The following is a 22634-nucleotide window of genomic DNA, read 5'->3' as shown; positions in this document are numbered from 1 at the left end:
CCTGAGAACACATCACACACACACATGATGGCAAATGAATGAGGGCATCACAATGTGTGTGCTGCACACGTAAATGCTTAGGGCAGTCCATTCCACTGGCTTCGCCCTCACGTAGCCCTTCTCCGCCTTCGCCCCCCTTCCCCGCCCGCCCTCCCGCCGCCCCCCTCACCTCGCGGCAGCTGCCGCAGCGCATCATGCGTGTGCTGGGCATGTGGCAGGCGTGGCAGATGCGGCCCTTGAAGAAGTCCGTCAGCATCACCTGAGCGGCCGAAACGAAACGAAAGCCCGCCGTGTGTGTGTGTGTGTGTGTGTGTGTGTGTGTGTGTGTGTGTGTGTGTGTGTGTGTGTGTGTGTGTGTGTGTGTGTGTGTGTGTGTGTGTGTGTGTGTGTGTGTGTGTGTGTGTGTGTGTGTGTGTGTGCGTGTGTGTGTGTGTGTAAACTAGGACCGCACTGGTGTTCTATCACCCTGCGCGTGTGTGTGCGTGTGTGGACTGCCGCACTATGGAAACGGCGTTGACGCCCCCGCCCCCGGCCTCTCCACCCCGCCCCGCCCGCCCCGCCCCCGCCGCACAGGCACCGACCCCACTGACCCGGCCCACCCGCACCACGCCTGGCGCAAGGACGCCGCCGCCGGGCCGCCAGTGCTGGTGCACCACGACCAGGAGGAGGGCGAGGAGGGCGAGGAGGAGGAGGAGGAGGACGAGGAGGGTGAGGAGGATGAGGACGAGGAGAGTGAGGGTGAGGAGGATGAGGACGAGGATGAGGAAATGGCGGACGGCGAGGAAGATGCCGACCTGAGCCCGCCGCGCCGGCAGCAGCAGCAGCAAGGGCAGGGGCAGCAGCAGGGGCAGTCTCCGCAGGGGGGCTCGGGGCCGCCACGCAGCCGGGTGCAGGCGGTGAGGGACCTGCTGGAGGCAATTGCGGCGGCGCGTGCGGCAGGGGCGGCGGATGGGGCGGCGGCGGCGGCGGCTGGAGGTGGAGGAGGAGGCGGCGGTGGCGGCGCGGCGGCGGAGGAGGGCCTGCCGGCGGGCATGACGGAGGAGGTGAGGGCAGGGATGGGAGGGTAGAGCGGGGCTGTCGGGTGCGTGGGCAGTTGTTGCGGCGTGCAGGGGCGGGTGTGTTACTGTCTGCCCCTCGCTGGCGGTGAGTGTATTGCTGACTGCGTCTCCCTGCATCTGCACATCCGCTCCTGATACGTTCAACACCGAGTTCAACTTCAATGCACACACCCAAATACACCCACACCGTCTCCCCTTGCTGTTTGCGTTTCCAGCATGACCTTCTTTCCCTTGTTTTTGCAATCTCATGATATGGTGGGATACCCCCATGGTGGATACCCCCCTGTCCTCGCTCTTTTGCATTGGGTTCGGTTTAGTTTGGGCTGGCATTTACCACCTTTCCCCCGGGGATTTTTCGCACATATTTGCAATCGCCCCCCCCCCCCCCTCCTCCTCCCCACACACGCAGGACTACCAGGTGCTGCTGCAGCTGGACCAGGCGCAGCGGCGGGGGCAGGCCATGCAGGTGGGTGGGCGGCCCTGCGCGGCCCCGCACGTGTCGATCCCGTGCGCGTGTCACCCATCGCCGTGTCAGCCGTGTCACCCCGCCCCCGCCCCTGTGTGTGCGCTCGGCGTGTCTGCCTCTGCCGCCCGGCACCTGACCTGGCACCAGCTGAAGTCCGCCATGGCAATACCGCATCCACACGCCCCCGCACAGGCCATGCGCGCGTTCTTCGAGCGGCAGATGAAGCTGCGGGAGCTGCAGCGCCTCCGCTCGCGCCTGCCGCCCGGCCGCCGCCACCACCCCGTTATTCGGGTGGCGAGGGCGGTGCGCCGCTGGCGGCCCGCGCAGCCGCTAGGCCGCAAAGGCGCGGCAGCGGCGGCGGCGGAGGCGGAGGCAGCGGGTGGCGCAGGGGGTGCCGGAGGAGGAGGCGCACAGGCGGCAGTGGGGGCGCAGCACAAGGGGAAGAACGCGGGGGCCGCAGGCGGCGTGCGTGTGGCTGGGGGTGTGCGGAAGGTCGGTCGCCGTTGAGTTAGCCCTGCCTGTCCTGGGATGGCGCAGGATGGCGCGGGCCTCGCGATTTCGGTGTTGCGTAGATCATAGGAGGAGAGGGGTGTGCCCGCTGGTGACAGTGCGTCAGCGGGATTTGAAAGACGTGGCGGGTTGATTGCGCCCGAATCCACCGTACGAGCACGGTTGGTGGAGGCACTGGAGGTCAAAGGGGTTATTGCGCGCGAGGTCAGAAAGTATGAGGGATCGGGTATGAGTGTCTTGTTGTCGCAATTGTGTGATTTTATGTCTCACATGAAGATGCACGCCAGCCACCGACTGTAACACAAAAAGCAGGTGTCGTCAATGGAACGCGTCTCGAGTGTCGCCGCACGGATATCGGGGTGCTGGCGCCAGCTGCTGCTGCTTTGTATTTATCTGGTTGCCGCTATAGGTGCGGTCGCAAGCGATCTGGCACTGCGGGCGGCGCGGCCCGTTCAGTCAGGCCTTGGGGGTATTGAACTAGAACTTCACAATCCCTTCGATGTAGGCGCCGTGGATACTTCATCGCTTGTGCCCTTTAACGTGGTAATTTACGGTGAGGCTCTTCTGGTTAGCAGGAGGAAGCTGCCGCTAACTGCGGTCAATAGCGTTGCCATGGGCGCTTCCTTTAGTCGCTGTCGCGTTGCTCTGTGATAAGAGCCTTAGAAATCCTTCGTGCCCCTTTCGCGCACTGGAAAACGGGGTCATGCTACCAAGACGGCATTAACTGCAGGGATGTCCACGCAGTGTCGACGTATTACTCAAGCAAATGGTGCGTGACCAAACGCCTTACAGGACAATTGAATGTATTCATAGCGCATCCGTCTGGCTTGCTGGACGCGGGCCTGCCGAGAGGCGCACCACCGCCTCGAGGTGGGGCCCAGGCGGGCAAACGCGCGCCACCGTTTCCCCCTATTTCGCTCGAGGACGCCTCGCCGCCGCCCGCCTCCACCAAAGCGCCTCATGCTAGCAGCAGTCTGCCGCCGCCACGTCGGCGGTCGCCTCCGCCGCGGCGGCTGCTGGCTGCCCCGCCGGCGCGGGGGAGTCACCGCCATCGCGAGCTCCTGGCCACGTCGGACGGGTCGGACTCAGCTAGTTCCAGCTACTCGGTCACAGCTCGGCTGCAGGAGCCCGTCAATGCCACGCACTGGCTCTACGTCAGCATCGACCTTGGGGAGCAGGGGAGATACCTGGTGAGCCCGGGGGAAAGGAGGCGGGAACCAGGGACAAATTGGCGGACGGCTCTTGAGTGCGTCGAGGGCGCGGCGCGGCGGCAGGAGGGAAGGCAGCCTGCCCCGGTACCACATGCCCACTTTCATGGTCCTTATCCTTGTCCTTGTCCTTCAGTCGTGCTTTAAATTGTACCTGGCGGAATGCATGGCCCCCACCCACCCAGTCGTGCCCATCTACTCCCCCCCCCACCCCCACCATTGCTCCACTCCCCCCAGGTGACGGGCAGCTGGCTGCAGGTGCCCGCCACCTTCTTCCTCAACCCCGCAGTGGCGCAGCAGCTGGGACTGGCGCCGCCAGGCGAGTGGCTGCGGGCGTGTGTGTGTGTGTGTGTGTGTGTGTGTGTGTGTGTGTGTGTGTGTGTGTGTGTGTGTGTGTTAAACACAAAAACAAACGGAACAAAGCCGCTGAACACTGTGTGTGTGTGTATGTGTGTGTGTGTGTGTGTGTGTGTGTGTGTGTATGTGTGGGGGGGGGGGTGGGGGGGGAACACAAGAGCTTTCGGGGCAGCAAGACGCGTCGGAGTCGAGTGGTTTTTAACTGCAAGGTTTGCGGAACCTCAGTGATGCGGGCCGGGTCAAAGACATGAGGAGAAGGCGGTGCTTCCGCCTGCCAAACCCGCAGTCACCTGATGCGTTGTACATTCAACCGCAGGCTCTGGTGGTGATTCCAGTCCGCCCCTGTCGGAGGCGGAGGCCACGGCGGCGGCGGCGGCGCTGGCCGCTCTGAACAACACCTCGGAGCGCCGGCCCTTGGGCGACCTGGCAGCCCAAGGGCTGCTGCGGCTGTTGGACGGCCTCAGTGTGGCGGAGCGGCGGGCGCGGCCCTTCAGCGGCCCGCAGGCGGCCTGGCCGGCGACGGGCATGCCGGGCGCGGTGGCGAGCGGGCCGGTGCGGGAGGTGGTGCGGGTGGAGCCCAAGCAGGGTGCGTGCGGGGGCGTGCCGTGTGACGAGGGCGGGGGTAGGAGGTTGTAAATACCAGCCCAAACGAAATTTGAACGCACTGCGAAAGAGCGGGAGGTTCATTGAAGTATTCACAGGCTTGCATGGCACGACGCCCGCTTCTCTTGTCCGGGTGTAGCTCTCTGCGTCGCTCAATCGCCCCCTGCTGCCCATGCGTCGCTCACGGCGCACAGAGACGTGGGGTCCCGAGCTGGGCCAGCCGCTGGAGGTGTCGGCGCTGGTGCTCCTGTTCGAGGACGGGGCGGGGGCGGGGGCGGCGGCGGGCGGCTGCGGCCTGGCGCCGCTGAGCGCCGCGGCGGTGCGGGCGGCGCTGCTGGGCGCGGAGGGGCCCTCGCTGCAGCGCACACTGCAGGTGGGCAGTGTGCTGCGCGTGTGTGTGTGTGGGTGCGCGCTGCAGGTGGTGGGTGGATGAGGGGGGCGCGGGCGTGGACGCGAGGGCTTGGGCGCGAGGACTCGGGCGAGGGCGTGGAAGGGGCGTAGGATGTGTAACCCTGTGCTGGGTGTTGCTGCTGCTACTGCGCGCTGGCCCCTTGCCGCTGCCGAGCGCGCACACCATCACCGGCGCCCTTACCACCGCCACCAACACCCGCACCACCACCACCACTACTGCCACCGCAGGCGTGCTCCCACGACATGTACCGCCTGCGCAGCGAGCCCGACGGCAGCAGCAGCAGTAGCAGTAGCAGCAGTGGCGCCGCCGCCGGCAGCCTGGTGCTGGGCCCCGTGCCGCTGGGCGGCGCCGGCGCCTTCCCCTGCTCGGGCCGCACGGCGGGCGGCGGCGGCGGCGGCGGCGGCGGCGGCGGTGCCGATTACGACCTGGCCAGTGGGTGCGGGCAGCCGGAGGCGGCGGCGCTGGCGGAGGCGGCGCAGGCCTGGTTGCAGCGCGAGCGGCCGGACGTGTGGGGTGCGCTGCCCGCCTACCGCCGCGCGCTGCTGCTGGCGGCCTCGGCGGCCTGCTTCGCTGGCAGCGGGGCTGATGGCAGTGGTGGAGGTGGTGGAGGTGGAGGCGGAGGTGGAGGCGGGGCGCAGCAGGCGTTTCACGGGCTGGTGTCGGCGGGGTGCCCGGGTGAGTGGGTGCCGGAGTGAAGGGAGGTAGGGGGGAATGCCGCCTTGCTCGTTTGGGGGCTTGTGGCGGGGGAAGGGGGAAGGGTGAAGTTGCGGGACAACTTCCGGATCACCCACACACTCCTCGAGCCTCACTCCTACCTCACAGCGCCCCACCATCTCAACACCTCCCCACCTCCCCCACCTCCCCACCATCCCACCACCAGACGGCGGCCCCTGTACGTCCTGGCTGTTCGTGCCGCCGGGCAGCAGCGCCCCCGACCCCGTGAGTGAGGGGGCGGGGCGGGGCGGGGGGGCGGGGTGCCTGGGCTCTCCACAGCAGCTATGCACGGCTGCCAGGAGGGGCTCTGCCAGTGTGGCGGCAGTGGGGGTCGTGGGGGCGGTCCCCGTGTCAATGTGTCATCGACCCACACCTCGGCCCCCCCCACCCACCCACCCACCCCCCCTGCACGTGCCCCCCCCCTGCACGTGCAGGCCCACCTGCTGCATGCGCTCGGACACAACGAGGGCGTCCCACACGCCGCCGGGTGAGAGCCGCCAGCGTGTGGCCTGTGTGGCCCGCCGGCGTTCTGCGTTCTCTCACCTGTCCCCTCGTTGTCTTGGAAACATGGCGGCTGCTAGCGATAGCCAGTCCCATGCCGACTGACCCGGTCTCACACGCCCCCTGCTCCCTCCCTCTGCTCCGACTGCCGTACTGTCCCACCCCTCCTCAACCGCCACCCGCCGCCCCCCCCCCCCTTTTAACTAGTCAGCAGTGTACCCCCCGCCCCCTCCCGTGGCCCCCTCCCCTTCAGGCTGCTGGTGGCTGGCTCCACGGACCAGGCGGCGCAGCCCGACCCCACGGACCCCATGGGCTCGGCCGGCGCGGGCGTGTGCTTCGCCGCACCCAACGTGAGTGGCGGCCTGGTGGGCCGGGCGGGGACGGGACTCTGCACAGTCTGGACAGTCTAAACAGGACCCACAACCGGGGCCAAGCCATCATGATGGGGTCGTGATGATGAAGTGACACTGGTGTAAGTGGCCGCGGTCCGCCCGCCCGTGCACTCCACCCACCAACCATGCGCTGCGGGCATTGCATGCTGATGCACCGCGTCATCACCACCCCGCCTCCCACCACCCCGCACCCCACCACCCCGCCTCCCACCACCCCGCCTCCCACCACCCCGCACCCCACCACCCCGCCTCCCACCACCCCGCCTCCCGGCCCCCCACCCCCACAACCCCTCAGGCCTACAAGCTGGGCTGGTCGGGCCCGCTGGAGCTGCAGGGGGTGGACCCGGGGACGGGCGCCGCCGCCACCAGCCGGGCCGACATGCCGCTGCGGGAGCTGCCCGCGGGTGAGGGGCGGAGGCGGGGGTCCAGGGGGGATTGGGTGTGGGGCGGGGGGAGCTGGATGTGGGGCGGGGGGGGGGAAGCTGGGTGTGTGGGGCCGCGGCCTCACCACTGCCACCCACTGGCCTACGCGTCCCCCCGCTTGACTACCTCCGTTACCCCTCCCCTAGTCGGCAAGATTACCGTACCCCACTCTTTCACTGACGGCTCGCCCGTGCCCCCCATTCCTGGCTACGCCTTCACTCTAATCATCCATGTAACCCCCCCTCTCTCACCCACTCACCCTCCTCCCCCCCCTTGTCCAAACATCCTTGCAACCCCCCCCCCCTCAGGCGTGTTCACGGAGTTCCAGCTGCCCGCCATGGCCCTGGCCGCCCACTGCCTGCTGCGCCTGGTGGTGGAGCAGGCCGGGCTGCCCGCACAGGCGGCGGCGGCGGCGGCGGCGGCGGCGGGCGGCCTGGGCTGGCAGCGCGCGCTGTTCCTGTCGTACCGCGTGCGGCAGCGGGCCGGTGGAGGGGGCGGCGGCGGCGGGGGCGGGTACGACAGCGGTCTGCCGGAGGAGTACGACATGCGCGTGTGGTGAGTGGGTAGGGGAGTGAGAGGTGGGGGCGTGGGGGAGGGGGGATGGGCGAGGGGGGGCGGGCACGCACGCGTGGCGGGTACGCCACGCTACGTCCGCAGAGAAGGAGCACTGTCCGCTTCCGTGCCAATGATACCGTGTGCAAACCACCTCCTGCGACTGCCTTGCATACACGTGTTGTGTCGCACACGGACAGCCTACCCTGCACCGCCCCGCCCCGCAGGGTGCACGAGTCCAACGAGACCGCCACGGGCGCCCCCGCCGCGCCCGGCTCCCACACCCTCATCCGCGCCATGCTGCAGCCAGCCGACGCCGACGCCGACGCCACCGCCTCCCCACCAGCCGCCGCCACCGACCCCAGCACCAACACCGACGCCTCCTCCTCCTCCTCCTCCCCGCCTCCGCCCGCAGCCGCGCCCTGGCCGGTGGGCAGCGCCTTCCGCTACCTGTCCTCGGACCCGGTCGCCACGGGGGGCCACCTGGCGGTGGAGGTGCGGCGGCGGGACGGCCAGTCGGCCACCGTGGCGCTGTGCCGCTTCACGGCGGAGGTGGCGGAGGGCGCCGAGGACGGCGAGCAGTGCTACAACGGACTGGGTGCGGGGGGCTGGGGCGTGGGGCTTGGGTGTGGGATTGTAGATACCAGCCCAAAGTGAACCGAACCCAATGCAATAGAGCGAGGAGGAGAGCGTGGCCTATGCTTCACAACGGGGGGAAGGGGCTGCGGGAGGTGTGGGGGGCTGTGGCTGAGTGCGGTAGTGCTGAGGGGAGGGGCCTGAGTGGGAGCAGTGCTGATTGCATGCCGGTAGGGCTTATATTGCTTGGGCGTCGTCCGCCCCCGCACGCGCAGGCATCCCCGCGCAAATGCCCTTACTTGGTCCCGCTCGCTCCTCGCTCCACCCCCACCCACCCCCGCCCTCCCGCCTCCGGCCCCACCCCCGCAGATGACGACTGCAATGGGCTGCAGGACTCGGAGGACCCCGCCTGCCAGTAGCAGCAGCACTGCAGCAGGAGCAGTGTAGCAGCAGCACTGCAGCAGGAGCAGCAGTAGCAGTAGCAGCAGGAGCACTGCAGCAGTAGCAGCATTGTAGCGGTAGTCGTGTGTCGGAAGGCGGGGCGGCGCTGAGCGGTGCGGCCTGTCCTATGGCGGCGCCGGCCAGTTATTTCGTGCAGTTACTTTCTAATGATGTGATGTTACTTGCCATGGCTTGATGTTGAGAGTGTGTGTTCAGATTTGGCTTGCATTAATCAAGCACTTCCGTGAGCTTGAGGACTACTCGTGTTCGATACAAGTCTCCAGAGGAGATGTTGACGGTATCGGGCGGTATCATCCCATCACATGACATGTCTAGCAAACTGCTCGATGCGGTTGGGCAAGGAACAGAGGTCCCAAGCGACGGGTGCGGCTGGAGGGGGGGGCGGACTCGACCGCCGCAGCTGAAGAGGCTGGCGGTAGCAGTGGCAGCGGCAGGGGGGAGATACCAGCCCAAACTAAACCGAACCGAATGCCACTGGGGGGGGGGGGCGGGCGGGGATGGCCGGCAGGCGGGCGGCACCGGAGCAAGCCAGGCAGTATGTGGGGCATGAGTGAGTGGGGCAGAGCTAGCCGTGGCCTGAGGGGTAGTGATTGAGACGTGGTGCTGACACACACACACACACACACACACACACACACATACGTTTTCTAACACATACCCGTACACACACACACACACACACACACACACACACACACACACAACACAGATCCCCAACTTTACTGTGCGTTTTAACACATCACCGGTATCCATGCTGGCGGGCGCCCTCGAGGCCCCGCCGCCGTCAGACTGCATGCGCGGTTTTGCAGCATGTCGTGTCAGGTGTGTATGTGTGTGTGATGGACCATACGGCAGATGCCACTTAATTGTCTTGCAGTGACGCATGCCGCGCATGGCCTGATAGGTGGGTGCGCACACAGCTTCACGCTACCACCCGACTTGAAAACAATGCGTTGCCTGAAGGTCAGCATCATTGCAGCAAACCTACTTCAAAAGTGACTGCATCCTATCGGGCGTTGGCGCCCCGCCACAACACCCCGGCGCCCACACCCTCTTCGTCCTCGTCCTCCTCGCCCTCCGCCCCAGCGCCCACACCCGCCGCCCCGCCGTGCCGCCGCGGCGGCCCCCACCAGGCCACCCCCCGCGCCAGCACCCCCGCCGGCAGCCCCGGCCGCCAGCGCGCGCGCTCCTGCTCATCCCCCTCCGCCTGCAGCCGCACAAACTCCTCGCCTGCGGGGCGAGGGGGGGGGGGACCGCGTGAGTGCAGGGCGGCAGGGGCGGAGTCAGCACGCGAACACACGACCGCCCGTGCGTGCTTGTCGGCATGTGCAGGCGCGCAGGAGCACCGCCAGGCCCTAAGCATCTCTCCCTCTCTCCTCTCTCCCTCTCTCACTCTCTCACTCTCGGCGTCACGCCCCAAACACGCGGCGAAAAACAAGCCACTCTCCTTGTGCTTCCCAACCACCGGCGACGGAAGCACACGAGCCTGCCGGCGCCGCTGCCGCGCCCACCACCCACCCACCCGCCCACCCACCCACCCACCCATCCCGCCCACCCACCCATTCACCCACCCACCCTACCCCACCCACCCACCCACCCACCCACCCCCCACCCCACCCGGCTCGCGAAACTCCGCCACGTCGCGCCACTGCTCCGCCAGGGCGCCCGGCCTCAGCCGCGGCCCCAGCAGCACCGCGGGCGAGTAGTCGGCCCGGAAGGAGGTCTAGTGGGTGGGGTGGGGGGGATGAGGTGGGGGGATGAGGTGGGGGGTATGGTGAGGCGGGGGCCAGGGGGAGGAAAGGGGGAGGACAGTGGTGCAGATGGCGGACCGTGTGAGCGCACGTGGCGTCGCGTTGGGTTTACCGGCATGTGCATGCCTGAACTCATGCACCAGGGAACGAGTACACAAGCAAAGTGCGGTGCGATATGGCACCAAAGTTAAACACACGTGCGTATGTGTATGCGTTCAACGCATCGTGTGTACGGTCTGAGCACCCTCCACTCCCCAGCGCGCCTCCCCACGCACCTGCCGGCTGCTGATGTTGCAGGCGTACGAGAACATCAGCGCGCCGCCGTGCTCCTGCAGCGCCCGCAGCAGCCGCCCCAGCGGCTCGCCCGTCCACTCCAGCACACCCTGTGGCGTGGCGTGGGCGCAATATTGGAGCAGCGGCAGCGCGGAACAAACATGCGCGCGCGCCCAGCCGTCGAAGTGTGAGCGTGTGCGGAACGGACTGCGAAATCAGCAGAACGGCTTAGTACCGTGTCGCAATCACCTGTGTATGGTGTTTGTGTGCGTCCATGCATTTGTCCACAATCTGCACTCACCGTACGATACACACGAACCCGCTCGCCCGCCTCCCGCCCCGTCTCCAGCCTCGTCTCTCGCCTCGTCTCCCTCCCCGTCTCCCTCCCCGCCAACCCTTCCCGCCCCGCCCCACCTTGTGTTGGCGGTAGCTGCGCGCCATGAAGCCCACGGAGCTGGGCGGCTCGGCGGCGTGTGCGGCAGCCAACAGCCGCAGCGGCTGCGGACCCATGGGCACACAGAAGGGCGCGGCGGGCCAGTCGTCGCCGCCGCCGCCCTCCTCGCCATCACCGCCGCAGTCGCCGCAGTGCCCACCGTCGGCGGCAGCGGCGCCGGCGCCGGCGGCAGTAAGAAGCGCCGCCGCCGCCGCCGCCGCCTCTTCCCCGCTGCGGGCGCTGCTCCATGCGCGCAGCACGCGGCGCAGTGTGGCCCGCTCCAAGGCCGCCAGGTGGTCGGGGTCCTGGGCAGGCGGGGTGTGTGTGGCGGCGGTGGAGGTGGAGGGGGCGGAGGCGGACACCTCTCCCCACCCAATGCAAGGTAGGATGGGGACTCGGGGGCTGCAGGTCGCTTGCGGGTAAGTATGGGACCTCGGCCCGGCGGGTCGGCGGACGGAGGGTTCTGCACTCACAGAACAACACCGACAGCGTCGCACCGCACCACGTACACAGTCCTGCGCCTTCCCTCGTGGCGTTCCCTTGCCTTGTGCTTTGCTCCACACGCACACACACACACGCACACACAAACACACACACACACACACACACACACACACGCACCAGGTCATTGCCCTCCTCTACCTCCCGCAGCACCACCGCCCGTGACACGCGGCGGGCCAGGTGCAGCAGCTCGCGTTCACCCGGCAGCAGCAGCACCGCGCCAGCCGCCGGCGGCGGCGGCGGCTCCCCGTCGCGTGGTGGGCCCCCTGACGCCGCCGCCGCCGCCGCCGCCGCCTGGCTCCTGAGCTGCGCCGCCACTGTGTCAGCTAGCTGCACCGCCTGAGCGCGTCGGCTGCGGATCTGAGGGGCGGGGGTGGTGGTGGGGGGTTACATTCATGATTAATTGGGGGGCGGGCGGCCATTGGTGGTCGGCGACATGAGCGACATCGGTGTGTTCGTAGAGGAGCCGGGAAGCGGCGGGCCCGGGCCCCATGAGGAGGCGGTCACCGCCCTGCTGCCGTGCCGCTCTGCTGCCACACACAGACACACACACACACACACACACACACACACACACACACACACACTTGACGGCGGCAATCAAGTTAGGGCGGCTCACGCACCAGGGCCAGGAGCGCCTTGTCCTGGCCGTAGCCAAACCGGCTGTCATCGTCGTCCTCCACTTCGCTGTCCACCTCCGCATGCCCCCGCCAGCCCCAGCCCACACCCACGCCGCCGCCGCCGCCGGGTGCGTCGCCCAAGCCCGCCGCCGCCATTGCGGCATGGCGGGCGCGCCGCGCCGCCGCCGCCGCCTGCACGTCGCGGCGGCGGTTGAGCCGTACAACCGACAGACTGGATTTGGACGGGTCGCGCAGGTCGACCTCGCCGCGGACGTCGAAGTACAGCCTGTGGGATGACGGTGGCAGTTGGGGGCGGTTGGAAGCAATGGGCATGCAGGGCGGTTGGTCAGTTGGGCGGTTGTGCTGTATCGGATGATTGGTTAGTTGGTTGCGCGAGTTCAGTACGGACGGGAAACGGCCAGTAAAGTTGGAACGCCGCGCCGCACACACACACACACACACACACACACACACACATTTCCTATACTGCCTTTGCGCTTTGCTTTCCTTGTGCTTTTTTACAACTACATTTCTAGCACACCTACACACACGTTACGGCCCTTACCACACCTGAGGTAGGGCGGCGAGGTGTGTGTGGGCCGCGGCTGCATCTCCATGGACAGCAGGCGGCACTCGTAGTACCGGTCGCCCGCCGGGTGGTTGTAGCGCCAGGCGCTGCGAATCACACCGTCCCCATCCGCCGCCGCCGCCGCCGCCGCCGCCATAGAGAAGCCGTCGGCGGCGGCGGCGCCGCCGCCGCCACGACCGCCGGCGGCGGCTGCGCCGCCGCCGCCTGTCGGCGCCGGTGCTGGCGCTGTCTCACCCGAGGCGGTCCCGGCGGCAGCCCCGCGGCACAGGGGGATGAAGGCGACTGCGTTGCGGCTGTTGCGGTGCAGCACCAGCCGCTGCGTTGCTCGTTTGGGTGCATGGGAGTGTGGCAAATCGGGAAATGACGACAGGGGTTTCAGCTCAGCGGATGGGGATGGGAGTGGGACTGGGAGAGAGTTGAAGCCAGCTTCCCGTGAATGTCCTCGCACCCCAAGCCACGCCCCTTGCCCCAGCCACCACACGCCCTCGCACATGCTCTCACGCATACACGCACATGCACGCACCCGGTACGAGCCCCGGTACGCCGCCGGCACCAGTGTGCGGGGCGGGTACGTCGCCTGTGCCACGGCCTCCCACAGACCCTCCGTGGCCACTGCGGGGGGACAGGACAGCAGGCGGCGGTGCGCGCGCGTGTGTGTATGTGTAAGGGGAGAGAGGGGGAGAGGGGGATGAGTTATGGAGATCCCATGTTGGGAAGCAACCGTTTGCAACGCAGCAGGGGCACCCCTGCAACGCAGCAAACCCCCCATGCACACAGAATGCGGCACAAGGCAGGCGGCAAAGGAGCGCGCACGTGCTCTCACCCATGCGGCTCCATTCCTGGCACACCTGTGTGTAGTGGTTTTGTGTGTGTGGGGGGGGGGGGCGAGGAAGGGCAAGCGCGCATCGGGTGACAGACAAAGTCACTTCCGTCCACCCCTGCTTCCGTCGGGCCCAGCCCAGGCCCACCCCCACCCTGTCGGTGGCCCAACCCACTCACACCCGCTCGCGCTTCCGGCTAACAAATGCTTTTTCAGAACAAATATCTTACCCTTGCTGCGGCCTGCAGCGCCGGCACGTGCAGAAACGAGAAGATATGCAGCCAGACAGTTGTCGGCAGCTCCGGCACTGGGGCCTCCACAAGCACAGAGGCGTCCGGCATTACTGTATGCACAAATGTTAAGTTACGCGATGCTAGAAAAAATTGCATAGCAGGGTCGCGCTCTTCAATTGCACAGGGGCGACGACGATCGCGACATAAACGCGATTGCTCTATCCTGGCAGAGAAGTAGCCGCGTGTCACTTGGTTATTTCGGTGATAGCATTAATTACAAATTATAATATAAGGGGCGGGAAAGGAGCACAAGCTACAGACGTCGGGCGACTTTTTTAAACGTTTTATGTCAGGACCTTCTTTCCTGCATGTGGTACCTCGAGCACGATAAATAATACATGCTGGACGAAGCAGCCGATACTCCACGCAGTCCTGGCAAGCGAAGCAGCAGGACCTCCAACCGTGCAGGCATGGCGCGCGCTGACATGCGGCGTGGACACGTCCACCCGGCCCCTTGTAGGCCAGACACGCGTTGGGCGATTTATCCCTGATGACATCAACACGCGGGAAGCCAAAAAGCAGGCACCGTAGCAAACTGCGCAGCACTGCTGGCTTGTGGCTCTGCAGGGGTGGGTGGGGGAACCTGGGGGAACGGGCAGACACGTATCCGGGATGCACGCCTGCGGGCGCGCAGCACTACCGAACAACAGTCACGGCACAGGGGGGGCGGGGGCGGGGACGGCTTGTGGGCCCGGGCGGAGCAGTGAGAGCGGTGGCTGGCCGGGAACGGCTGAGGTGGAGGGTGGCAACAGCTCGGGCCCGCGGGTCGCGTGTGAATGAGCCGTGCCGCGTCATTGCATGCCGCGACTGAACGCGAGGCGGCGAGCAGCAGCGCGGCCCTGTTGTTGTTCGAGCAATATACAGCTGGCCCAGACTCAAAGTCACTCACGCGTTGCAAATCATGTCCTCGCAGCAACGGTGAGGCAGGGAGCGAGAGTGGGGCGAGTGTGGCGCGCCGCTTGCTCTGCTGCTGCCCGGGCCGTTCGCCCTCCCGACCTGTGCTCTCCGCAGAGCCGACGCTTGCTGTGTGTGCATGCGTAGCCGCCGAACCCCACACAACCACCTGCCCGCCTCAGCGCTCGCGCCGGTTCGCTGACGCCACCTCGAGAAGAGCAACTTTGCTTCATCGGGCCCGGGTCGGTCGCAACCTAACTGTTCTTACAACCATTCGTGGTGGCCCGTGCCCAATGCAGGTCTTTCTGGGGCGGTAGCAACGACACGCCCCCGCCGTCGCCCGCCGCCGCCACCCCAATGCACCCGCCGCCGCCGCCGCAGCAGCAGCCTGCGGGAGGCGCGGGCCGGGCGCCCGGGCCGCCGCCGCCGCCGCCGCCGCCCTGCCCTGTGAAGAGCCTGACCCAGTTCGGCAGCCTGGCCCGTGACGTGCTAGTGGGCAACAAGGCGGAGGGTGAGAGGCGGCGGCAGGGGGCGGGGGAGGGCGAGGGGGGAGGGAGGGGGGGAGAAGGGGGTCTGAGGTCCGCGGCCGGGCATGTGTGACCTTGGTCTCTCTCTCTCACATCCGCCCCCCACAGGCCTGTTCGGTGTTCCCGGCGCCGCCAAGCTGTCAATCAGCAGCACCACCAGTGCCGGCGTCAGCATCACCACCACCGCCACCAGCAACACAGCAGGCAGCAAGTGAGGCAGTTTAGGAGGGAATGGAGGAGGGAAGGAGAGCAGGGGAGAGGGTGGGGAGGGGTACGGGATGACGGGACGAAGAGGGGGCACCTGGGCCTCAGAACCCTCCCCACCCATCCCCCAGCCAGTGACTGCACTCGCGCCCATTCCGCCCCACCTATCATTCCACCCCGCACATAGCGCACACAACACACAACACACACACACACACACACACGCGCACACACCCTGCCCCACCCTGTCATTCCCAGGCCCCCCGCCGGCCAGGTCCTGGCCGCCTACGCCGCCCCCGACGGCGCCTGGCTGGGGGATGTGCTGCTCAGCAGCGGCGGCATTGCAGAGGTGGGCGGGGCGGGGATGGGGGGTGGGCAAGAGCAGCAGATGGGGAGAGGAAGGAGTGGTAGCCTATCCCGATAACCCATGAGGGGGGGCTGTGTGTGGGTGGTTGTTTTGTGGCATGTTGATGGTTAGGTGGGGGCTAACCACCGCCCCTCACCACGCTGAAACCCGTTCCATCTTACCTGATCTCTCGCTCCACCCCACCCCACCCCACCCCACGCCGCACGCACGCAGCTGACAGTGTCACGTGGCTTCACCCTGCCTGCCTCCCTCTACACCTCCCCCCGCGACCGCGACCGCGACGGAGCAGACAGCGGCAGTAGCAGCGGCAGCGGCAGCAGCGGCAGTGGCGGCGGCAGTAGCGCCAAGCTGCGGCCGCCGCTCAAGCCGGGCCGGGTGGTGGTGGGCGGGGTGGTGTCGCTGCCGGGGCTGAGCAGCCGGGAGCAGGCGCTGCCGCCCAAGGTGCGTGCGTGCGTGCGTGTGTATGTGTGTGTGTGTGTGCGTGTGTGCGCGTGTGCGTGTGCGTGTGATTATGTGCTGTTAAAGCGTGGAGAACGACAAATGCGTGTGTGCGCATGCTGTGTGTTCATGCATGCCTGGGGCCTGGAGCACGGCGCCGGGGGGCTGCTGGGGTTCCACACCGTGGCTTTGGCCCAGGCGTGGACAACATTGGCACTGGCATGGCTGGAGGAGCGGAGGACGGGGTTGTGCGCCCCCAATCTCACGCCCCCAATCTCACGCTCCGAATCTCACGCCCCCCACCCCCTGACCTCGCGCAACCCCCCTGCCACACACACCGCCACACACACGCTGCCCCCCCCTCTCCCCCCCAACCCACCCCCTGTCCCCCCTCCCCCCACCCGCCAGTTCACCCTGGACTATGCCGGCACGTACTGGCACGCCAAGACCGCCACCTCCCTGCCTCTGGCGCCCGGCGGCGGCATGGGCCGACCCAGCCTCACCGCCTCCGCCGTCACCGGCGCCGGCCGCCTGGCCCTGGGGGCTGACGTCAGCCTCACTGTGACTGGCGGTGGCGGAGGCGGCAGTAGCAGCGGTACTGCTGCTGCTGGTGCTGCGGGTGCTGGCGGGGTTGGCAGTAGCAGTGGAGGCGGCGGCGGCGCGGGGGTGCGGCTGACCCGGTGGGGGGCGGCGGCGGCGTGGCACGATGAGCGGCAGCATGTGGCGTTGCAGCTGCTGCAAAGTGAGTCGTGCGTGCGTGTCGTGAACTTTGTTCTCAACTTTGCCGACAGTATTGTGTGTCGCTAGCTTGAGGGGGGCCAAGCGAAAGGTGCGGACGAGAGGGCGGACAGGTAGCACACAACACACACCCCGCACGTTTCCCCTGCCACCCCACGCACGCTCCTCTTCTCCCCTCCCCCAGCCCAACCCCATCCTCTCAACCCCACGTCCCCCTGCCCCCCCCACCCCCCTGCCCCTCAGGCGGCAAGACCGCCAGCCTGTGGTACGGCTACTGCCTGCAGCCCGGCGTGACCCTGGGCGTGTCGGCGGAGGCGGATGTGTCCGGCGTGCGCCTGGCCCCCGCCCCTGCTACAGCCGCCCCTGCTACAGCCGTCGGCGCGGCCGCCACGGCTACTGCCGTCGAGGGCGCCGCCGTTGCCGGGCGCCATCCTTTCATGCCGCCGCCCACGTTTGCTGTGGGAGCGAGCTTCCGGCTTCCGGCGGCGGCGTCTGCTAACGGTGGCAAGTCCGGCAGTAGCAGCGGTAGCGGAGGCGGCAGTAGCAGCGGCGGGGGTGTGGTGAAGGTGAAGGCGGCCAGTGACGGCACGGTGTCGGTGCTGTACCGCGACGTCACGGCCACGGGGCAGCGGCTCACGCTGACGGCGCAGGTGTGCGTGTGGGCGCGTGTGTGTGTGTGTGTGTGTGTGTGTGTGTGTGTGTGTGTGTGTGTGTGTGTGTGTGTGTGTGTGTGTGTGTGTTGAAAAGAAAACAACAAAACGAAGCCCGCCCAGACGGCGCGACGGAGTTACTTACGGATACCTACCGATACCGAGCGTGTGTGTGTGTGTGTGTGCGTGTGCGTGTGCGTGTGCGTGTGTGCGTGTGTGTGTGTGTGTGTGTGTGTGTGTGTGTGTGTGTGTGTGTGTGTGTGTGTGTGTGTGTGTGTGTGTGTGTGTGCGCGTGAAGGGGGGGGGCGATCCATGTGGGTAGCGGGCAGGGTTAGGGAGGGGGGCGTGGCGTGTGTGGGCAGCGAGCGAGGGTGCGTACATGTGTGGGTGTGCTGCACTGTGCTGTGTTGTTCGTCTGGCTCACCTCACGCTTTACGCACACCCCAAATCGCGCGCGCACACACACACACACACACACACATCCCTAGGGAGGCCTCCTACACACACACACATCCTTCCTCCATCCACACACACACACACACACACACACACACACATCCCTCCACGCACACACATACCTCCCGCCCCGCTCCGCCTGCGATGTTACTGCCTGTGCCCGCGTGTGCAGCTGGACGCACTGGACCTGACCAAGAGCCCGCGGCTGGGCATGAGCGTGGACGTGTGAGGATGACGACAATACAGTGGGGAGGAGGAGGGGGAAGAAGTAAGGGGTGGCAGCAGGGACGGAGGCGCGAGGAGGAGGAGGAGGAGGAGGGGGAGGAGGAGGAGCGAGGCCTGCTTGAATGGCGTGTAAGGTGCTGTGGAACGCGTGGGGCCTGCTGTGGGCGCGTGAGAGACGAGTACCGCATTGTAAGCGCCGAAGGTGGGGTTGCGGCGTCTGGCGACTGCTGGGGTAGTTGGAATAAAGGTTGGAAGGCGCTCATTTGCTCGGTGCACCATTCATGACAGTGTGCACATTCACGTGTTACAGCGAAGTGGCCCGTTGCTTGCTTGCTTGCTTACGGGCATGCCGTGCCGGATCCTGTCAGTTACCTGATGTTTCCCGGGCTAAACCAAAATGAACTTCATTGGATTTGGTAATAAGAACACGAGCGCAAAAATTGATGTTGGCCTTGTGACATACACACGCATGGCACATGCACGTACGTACGTAACCATTGCACAGGCACCCCTGCGAATGCACCCTGATGCACCTATCACTGCTGCCGGACATACAGCAGGCATGCGATGGGAGAAACCGAGCGACACACTCGTATTAGAGACACAAACACTGAACATACATCATGTGTTGTAACCACACACTTGATTGCATCAGGACACAGCCACGCACCGACCCAGTTGCTAACCGACCTTGGTTGACCAGACAATCAACGCGCGTGCGTGGGATGAATTAACGCTATGCGTGCCAACAATGAATGGTCAATCAATACAACGTACGCGAGTACTTATATATGACTGACCTGCTCTCTCCACAAGTCTTAGTGCCCATGCAAACGGTAGCAGCAACTAGTTCACCACCATCCGGCAGTCGTCTTGCAGCCGCCGCCGCCGCCAGCCGCCGCCGCCGCCACGTGTTGCACCAGCACCGCCGCCGCCAGTGACGCCAGCAGCAGCAGCGACAGCCGCGGCGGCCGGGCGGCGGCCTCTGCATTGCTGCTGAAGAGGTTGGCAACGCCCCCTGTGCATTACAAACAATCATACACACGCGTATGTGCACAATCTATTACACACGTGTACATCCCCAAATACATATGCGCAGTTTGAGCGAGGAAGAATGCAAGACCCATACACGGCGGTGCGTGGACGTACGAAGGGCACGCGCTTACCCAGGCGCCTCGGGCTGGGGGGAGCGGGTGGCGGTGCGGTCGTGGCGTTGGCCGTCTGCGGCACTGCAGTGACGTTGTTGGCTGCTGGCACAGGCGGCGTGGGAGACGGAGGTGTGGGGGAGGGAGGCGCGGGAGACGGAGGTGTGGGGGAGGGAGGCGTGGGAGACGGAGGTGTGGGGGAGGGAGGTGCGGGGGAGGGCGGCTGGGGAGACGGAGGTGTGGGGGAGGGAGGCGCGGGGGAGGGCGGCTGGGGAGACGGAGGCTCGGGGGAGGGAGGCTCGGGGGAGGGAGGCTCGGGGGAGGGAGGCTGGGGAGACGGCGGCGCGGGAGAGGGCGGCTGGGGAGACGGAGGCGCGGGTGAGGGAGGCGCGGGTGAGGGAGGCGCGGGGGAGGGCGGCTGGGGAGACGGCGGCGCAGGAGAGGGCGGCTGGGGAGATGGAGGCGCAGGGGAGGGCGGCGCGGGGGAGGGCGGCGCGGGGGAGGGAGGTGCAGGGGAGGGCGGCTGGGGAGACGGAGGCGCAGGAGAGGGTGGCTGGGGAGATGGAGGCGCAGGGGAGGGTGGCGCGGGAGAGGGCGGCTGGGGAGACGGGGGCGCGGGGGAGGGTGGTGCGGGGGAGGGCGGCGCAGGCGAGGGAGGTGCGGGCGGGGGCGACGGCGGGGCAGGGGGCGACGGCGGTGGCGTGGGAGGCACGTTGCCTGTTGAGAGCGGGACCGCTGAGTAAATGAAACATGGCGGTCTATCTTCTCACCTACGTGCGCCGCCTCCCCGGGAGCATCCCGGCAGTCCCGCCGCCCGTGCGTGCCGCTAAGGTTTCAGCTTTCCGCCAGCCCATCCGGCGCCCGTCCGCCCCAACACTACAGCCACTGCCACCGCCACTGCCACTACTACTGCCACTACTACTGCTACTGCTACTGCCACTGCTACTGCTACTGCTGGCGGCACTCACAGGGTACGTTGCGGATGTAAATCCCCTGGAGGTGGTGGCGGCGCGTGCAGGTAGGCGTGGGTGTGGAGGGTGTGTGCACACATGCGTGCGTGTGGACCAGTAGGCAGCAGTCGGCAGGCACATACGTACGGCATGCAGGTGGGTAGGGCAAGGGGGGGGGGGGAGTATTGCTTGCACCAGTCCCATTAGGGAAGAGTCAAACACATGGTAAAGAGCAATGTGCCTCATGATATGCAATCGCAAAGAACGCGTGCCCGTGGGGAGTGAGCCCTTGCGGACCACGCGCGTACGACAGCATGCAGATAGATGGGCGGGGCATGTGCAATGGGGCCGGCAGCATGCATGCGCCCGATTGCAAATCCCAATAATCTATTGGCTGTAGCTGCCAATAATAAGCCGCCGCTACAACGACAGCAAGCCGCTGGCCCGCTCCTTGCCCAGTCCCTACCTGGCCGGGGGCCGAGTAGTAGGACGAATATCTGAGCTTGGCGGGGTCGAAGAACTGCTTCAGCCTGTGTGTGCGTGCGTGCGGTTGGTGTGCGGTAGGTGGCCTAATAACTAGTTGTGCACGCGGCGGCGCGAGGGCGGGTGGCTGGGTGCATGCACAAAGCCGACACCCACCGGTGTACGTGACCCGCCCGCCGCACGTTACTGCAGTGCGCCTTGCCAAGCCCCATACTCACCATGACACATGCACACACAGGAACGACCCTTCCCTTGTTTTCTAACACACACACACACACACACACACACACACACACACACACACACACACACACACACACACACACACACACACACACACACACACACACACACACACACACACACACACACACACCAGGCTAGAGCACTCACCAGCCTCCGGTGCTGCGTAGGAGTCCATTGCCGAGCCGAGGGCGGGGAGCAGGTTGAAAGGCGGGGACAGACAGGTGGGTGCGTGGGGAGGGAGAGATCAAGCAAGGGATTGAGGTGGGAAGGGTGGATGCGATACGGCAAACTTTTTTACTTTTGTAGCTCGTGACCTTATGTAACATACAGGCATGACGAAACCTACTGCTGACCGCACTTTACCGCACTTCGACGACTCACTTGAAAGCCGCGCAGGAGCAGTTAGCGCTGCATGCCCCCGACAGGCGCACGTAGTACTGCGCATTGGTCTCATTGGACAGCTTATACACCTGCAGGCCGACGAGCGAAGAGAGTGGAGACGAGCGGCTTTGTGATTTACTGGAATTGTGGTTCTGCACTGAGGGTCAGCGTACGCGTGTTGTCAGAGCGAGGCATCCTGCGCGGAATGTGTGGGATGTATGCTGCCGTGGGCCCTACCTGCTGCTGCAGGTCCGCGCCTGGGTATATAGTGCCATCGTAGTCCTGGCTTTGATAAAATGTGTAGCCCGTCACGTTTACTGCGGGGTGCGTGCATGGAAGGAAAAGCTGCTGTGAGCTTGCTTGGCGTGGATGGGCAGGCACGAATTCCTGGCGGCGGGAAGGCGAGCAGTCGCACACGCAACTTCTACGGGCTTGAGTGCGAGGAGCGTACCAGTGGCCTGTGCATATGCACTTGGAGCCAGCAGGAGGAGCGCTTGAAGGATGCTGCGAGGGAGCGATCGACATGTGGACCGACATCGCATTACCAACACATTAGCGTCGACCTTACATGGAATTGAGAGGCTTCCGCACCATCCAGTCGCTAAACGATTAGCATACTGACCATACTTACCCCAACGCGATGGCAGCCCTCGTGCAAAGCATGTTGGCTGTCCAGACGGCAGCGCGCAGGCCGAAAGGGCTCCTCGACTTCTCGTGGTTTGCTTGCGCACGTTCTAGTAGATCCAAACAAATGATTATTCAATTGTGTATTGTAACGGCTTATCTTAAGGACAGGACGCGCAGTCGGGCCATATTGGCCGCTGGCGAACCAGTACGGCAATCACTCATTTACGAACCTGTGAACTCCGTCGCTGAGGTCACAAGACAGCGTTGTAACACATTTCTAACTAAGAAGAAGCATGCGCAACACCAATTGATTGCATCAGCTCTCGCGAACTGCGATGATGTAACAACCTGCGCGGCTGCTCGTCTTCCCCGTCCGCCTGCACGCACGCACAGGATGGTCCCTGCCTGCAACAAATAAACACACTTGCACACACGCTATCCCCCGGCATATGCCCACTCCTTGCGCTGATTAGCACACACTAGACATCGCGCGCCCCCTGGTTGCTTGCACGCGGCGCGGCCGCCCGCCTCCCGACCCACCTGTGATCCGTCCATACCAGAGTGTCCACCACGCAACACCCTCTTGCCAGCCCTGGCCACCCTGCCTTTGGGCTGCAGCGCTCGCAGCATAAATGGAGCGCACACAAACACAAACAAATGCATATTTTATTGGGCACGTCATGCGTGAGCATCATGTGTGGCACCTCGTCTCAAACCGTGCTACCCACTACCCCCCCCCCCCCCCACACACACACACACAAACACAAACTCCCGGGTCCGACTTGGGTC

At 65.9% G+C, this 22634-nt stretch overlaps 5 protein-coding genes across 5 annotated transcripts in view; 3 read left to right on the top strand and 2 right to left on the bottom strand.

The window, feature by feature from the left end:
- Window positions 1–2267, top strand: part of CHLRE_16g694201v5 (uncharacterized protein) — a 9096-nt gene extending 6829 nt beyond the window's left edge. The window contains exons 11-13 of the mRNA XM_043071772.1: window positions 574–1043; window positions 1468–1524; window positions 1717–2267. Of these exons, the coding sequence (XP_042915300.1) occupies window positions 574–1043; window positions 1468–1524; window positions 1717–2031 (842 nt within the window). The 3' untranslated portion in view covers window positions 2032–2267. The remainder of the gene's footprint in view (window positions 1–573; window positions 1044–1467; window positions 1525–1716) is intronic.
- Window positions 2268–2321: 54 nt separating this feature from the next.
- Window positions 2322–8697, top strand: CHLRE_16g694200v5 (uncharacterized protein). Its single transcript, XM_043071771.1, has 14 exons — window positions 2322–2443; window positions 2540–2587; window positions 2827–3224; window positions 3480–3561; window positions 3916–4185; window positions 4397–4575; window positions 4842–5289; window positions 5495–5553; window positions 5763–5815; window positions 6083–6179; window positions 6517–6625; window positions 6953–7199; window positions 7424–7794; window positions 8142–8697. Exons 1-14 carry the CDS (start codon window positions 2356–2358, stop codon window positions 8189–8191), a joined length of 2499 nt encoding a protein of 832 aa, XP_042915299.1. The 5' UTR covers window positions 2322–2355; the 3' UTR covers window positions 8192–8697.
- Window positions 8698–8819: 122 nt separating this feature from the next.
- On the bottom strand, window positions 8820–13631 carry CHLRE_16g694250v5 (uncharacterized protein). Its single transcript, XM_043071779.1, has 10 exons — window positions 13452–13631; window positions 13225–13249; window positions 12925–13013; window positions 12383–12717; window positions 11816–12098; window positions 11313–11552; window positions 10673–10996; window positions 10261–10368; window positions 9852–9957; window positions 8820–9464 (listed from the first exon to the last, which is right to left on the bottom strand). The coding sequence occupies exons 1-10, from the start codon at window positions 13560–13562 to the stop codon at window positions 9241–9243; spliced, it is 1845 nt and encodes a 614-aa protein (XP_042915298.1). The 5' UTR covers window positions 13563–13631; the 3' UTR covers window positions 8820–9240.
- A 100-nt stretch (window positions 13632–13731) lies between these two features.
- On the top strand, window positions 13732–18087 carry CHLRE_16g694300v5 (uncharacterized protein). The gene is made up of 8 exons (XM_043071780.1): window positions 13732–14432; window positions 14708–14919; window positions 15044–15146; window positions 15398–15488; window positions 15720–15947; window positions 16353–16686; window positions 16926–17332; window positions 17961–18087. Exons 1-8 carry the CDS (start codon window positions 14416–14418, stop codon window positions 18015–18017), a joined length of 1449 nt encoding a protein of 482 aa, XP_042915297.1. The 5' UTR covers window positions 13732–14415; the 3' UTR covers window positions 18018–18087.
- A 22-nt stretch (window positions 18088–18109) lies between these two features.
- On the bottom strand, window positions 18110–22591 carry CHLRE_16g694403v5 (uncharacterized protein). The gene is made up of 8 exons (XM_043071783.1): window positions 21850–22591; window positions 21670–21722; window positions 21456–21535; window positions 21219–21307; window positions 20985–20996; window positions 20575–20638; window positions 19180–19756; window positions 18110–19031 (listed from the first exon to the last, which is right to left on the bottom strand). Exons 1-8 carry the CDS (start codon window positions 21879–21881, stop codon window positions 18865–18867), a joined length of 1074 nt encoding a protein of 357 aa, XP_042915296.1. The 5' UTR covers window positions 21882–22591; the 3' UTR covers window positions 18110–18864.
- Between the last annotated feature and the right edge of the window lie 43 nt (window positions 22592–22634).

The sequence above is a fragment of the Chlamydomonas reinhardtii genome, chromosome 16, assembly GCF_000002595.2.
Source record: "Chlamydomonas reinhardtii strain CC-503 cw92 mt+ chromosome 16, whole genome shotgun sequence".
Taxonomy (NCBI): Eukaryota; Viridiplantae; Chlorophyta; class Chlorophyceae; order Chlamydomonadales; family Chlamydomonadaceae; genus Chlamydomonas; species Chlamydomonas reinhardtii.
Note: the sequence above shows the minus strand (reverse complement) of the source record. Positions and strands in the feature narration are given on the sequence as shown.

Excerpts from the sequence above, each read along its gene's own strand:
- CHLRE_16g694200v5 (XM_043071771.1), top strand. The coding sequence starts at position 2,356 with ATGGAACGCGTCTCGAGTGTCGCCGCACGGATATCGGGGTGCTGGCGC. Across the intron at positions 4,186-4,396 it reads GCGGGTGGAGCCCAAGCAGG|AGACGTGGGGTCCCGAGCTG; the intron begins GTGCGTGCGGGG and ends CACGGCGCACAG. Across the intron at positions 6,626-6,952 it reads GCTGCGGGAGCTGCCCGCGG|GCGTGTTCACGGAGTTCCAG; the intron begins GTGAGGGGCGGA and ends CCCCCCCCTCAG.
- CHLRE_16g694403v5 (XM_043071783.1), bottom strand. The coding sequence starts at position 21,881 with ATGCTTTGCACGAGGGCTGCCATCGCGTTGGG. Across the intron at positions 21,723-21,849 it reads AGGGCTGCCATCGCGTTGGG|CATCCTTCAAGCGCTCCTCC; the intron begins GTAAGTATGGTC and ends GCTCCCTCGCAG. Across the intron at positions 21,536-21,669 it reads TGCATATGCACAGGCCACTG|TAAACGTGACGGGCTACACA; the intron begins GTACGCTCCTCG and ends CGCACCCCGCAG.
- CHLRE_16g694300v5 (XM_043071780.1), top strand. Across the intron at positions 15,489-15,719 it reads GCAGCGGCGGCATTGCAGAG|CTGACAGTGTCACGTGGCTT; the intron begins GTGGGCGGGGCG and ends GCACGCACGCAG. Across the intron at positions 16,687-16,925 it reads GGCGTTGCAGCTGCTGCAAA|GCGGCAAGACCGCCAGCCTG; the intron begins GTGAGTCGTGCG and ends CCTGCCCCTCAG.
- CHLRE_16g694250v5 (XM_043071779.1), bottom strand. The coding sequence starts at position 13,562 with ATGCCGGACGCCTCTGTGCTTGTGGAGGCCCCAGTGCCGGAGCTGCCG. Across the intron at positions 13,250-13,451 it reads CGCTGCAGGCCGCAGCAAGG|GTGTGCCAGGAATGGAGCCG; the intron begins GTAAGATATTTG and ends CACTACACACAG. Across the intron at positions 10,997-11,312 it reads TAGAGGAGGGCAATGACCTG|GACCCCGACCACCTGGCGGC; the intron begins GTGCGTGTGTGT and ends CCGCCTGCCCAG.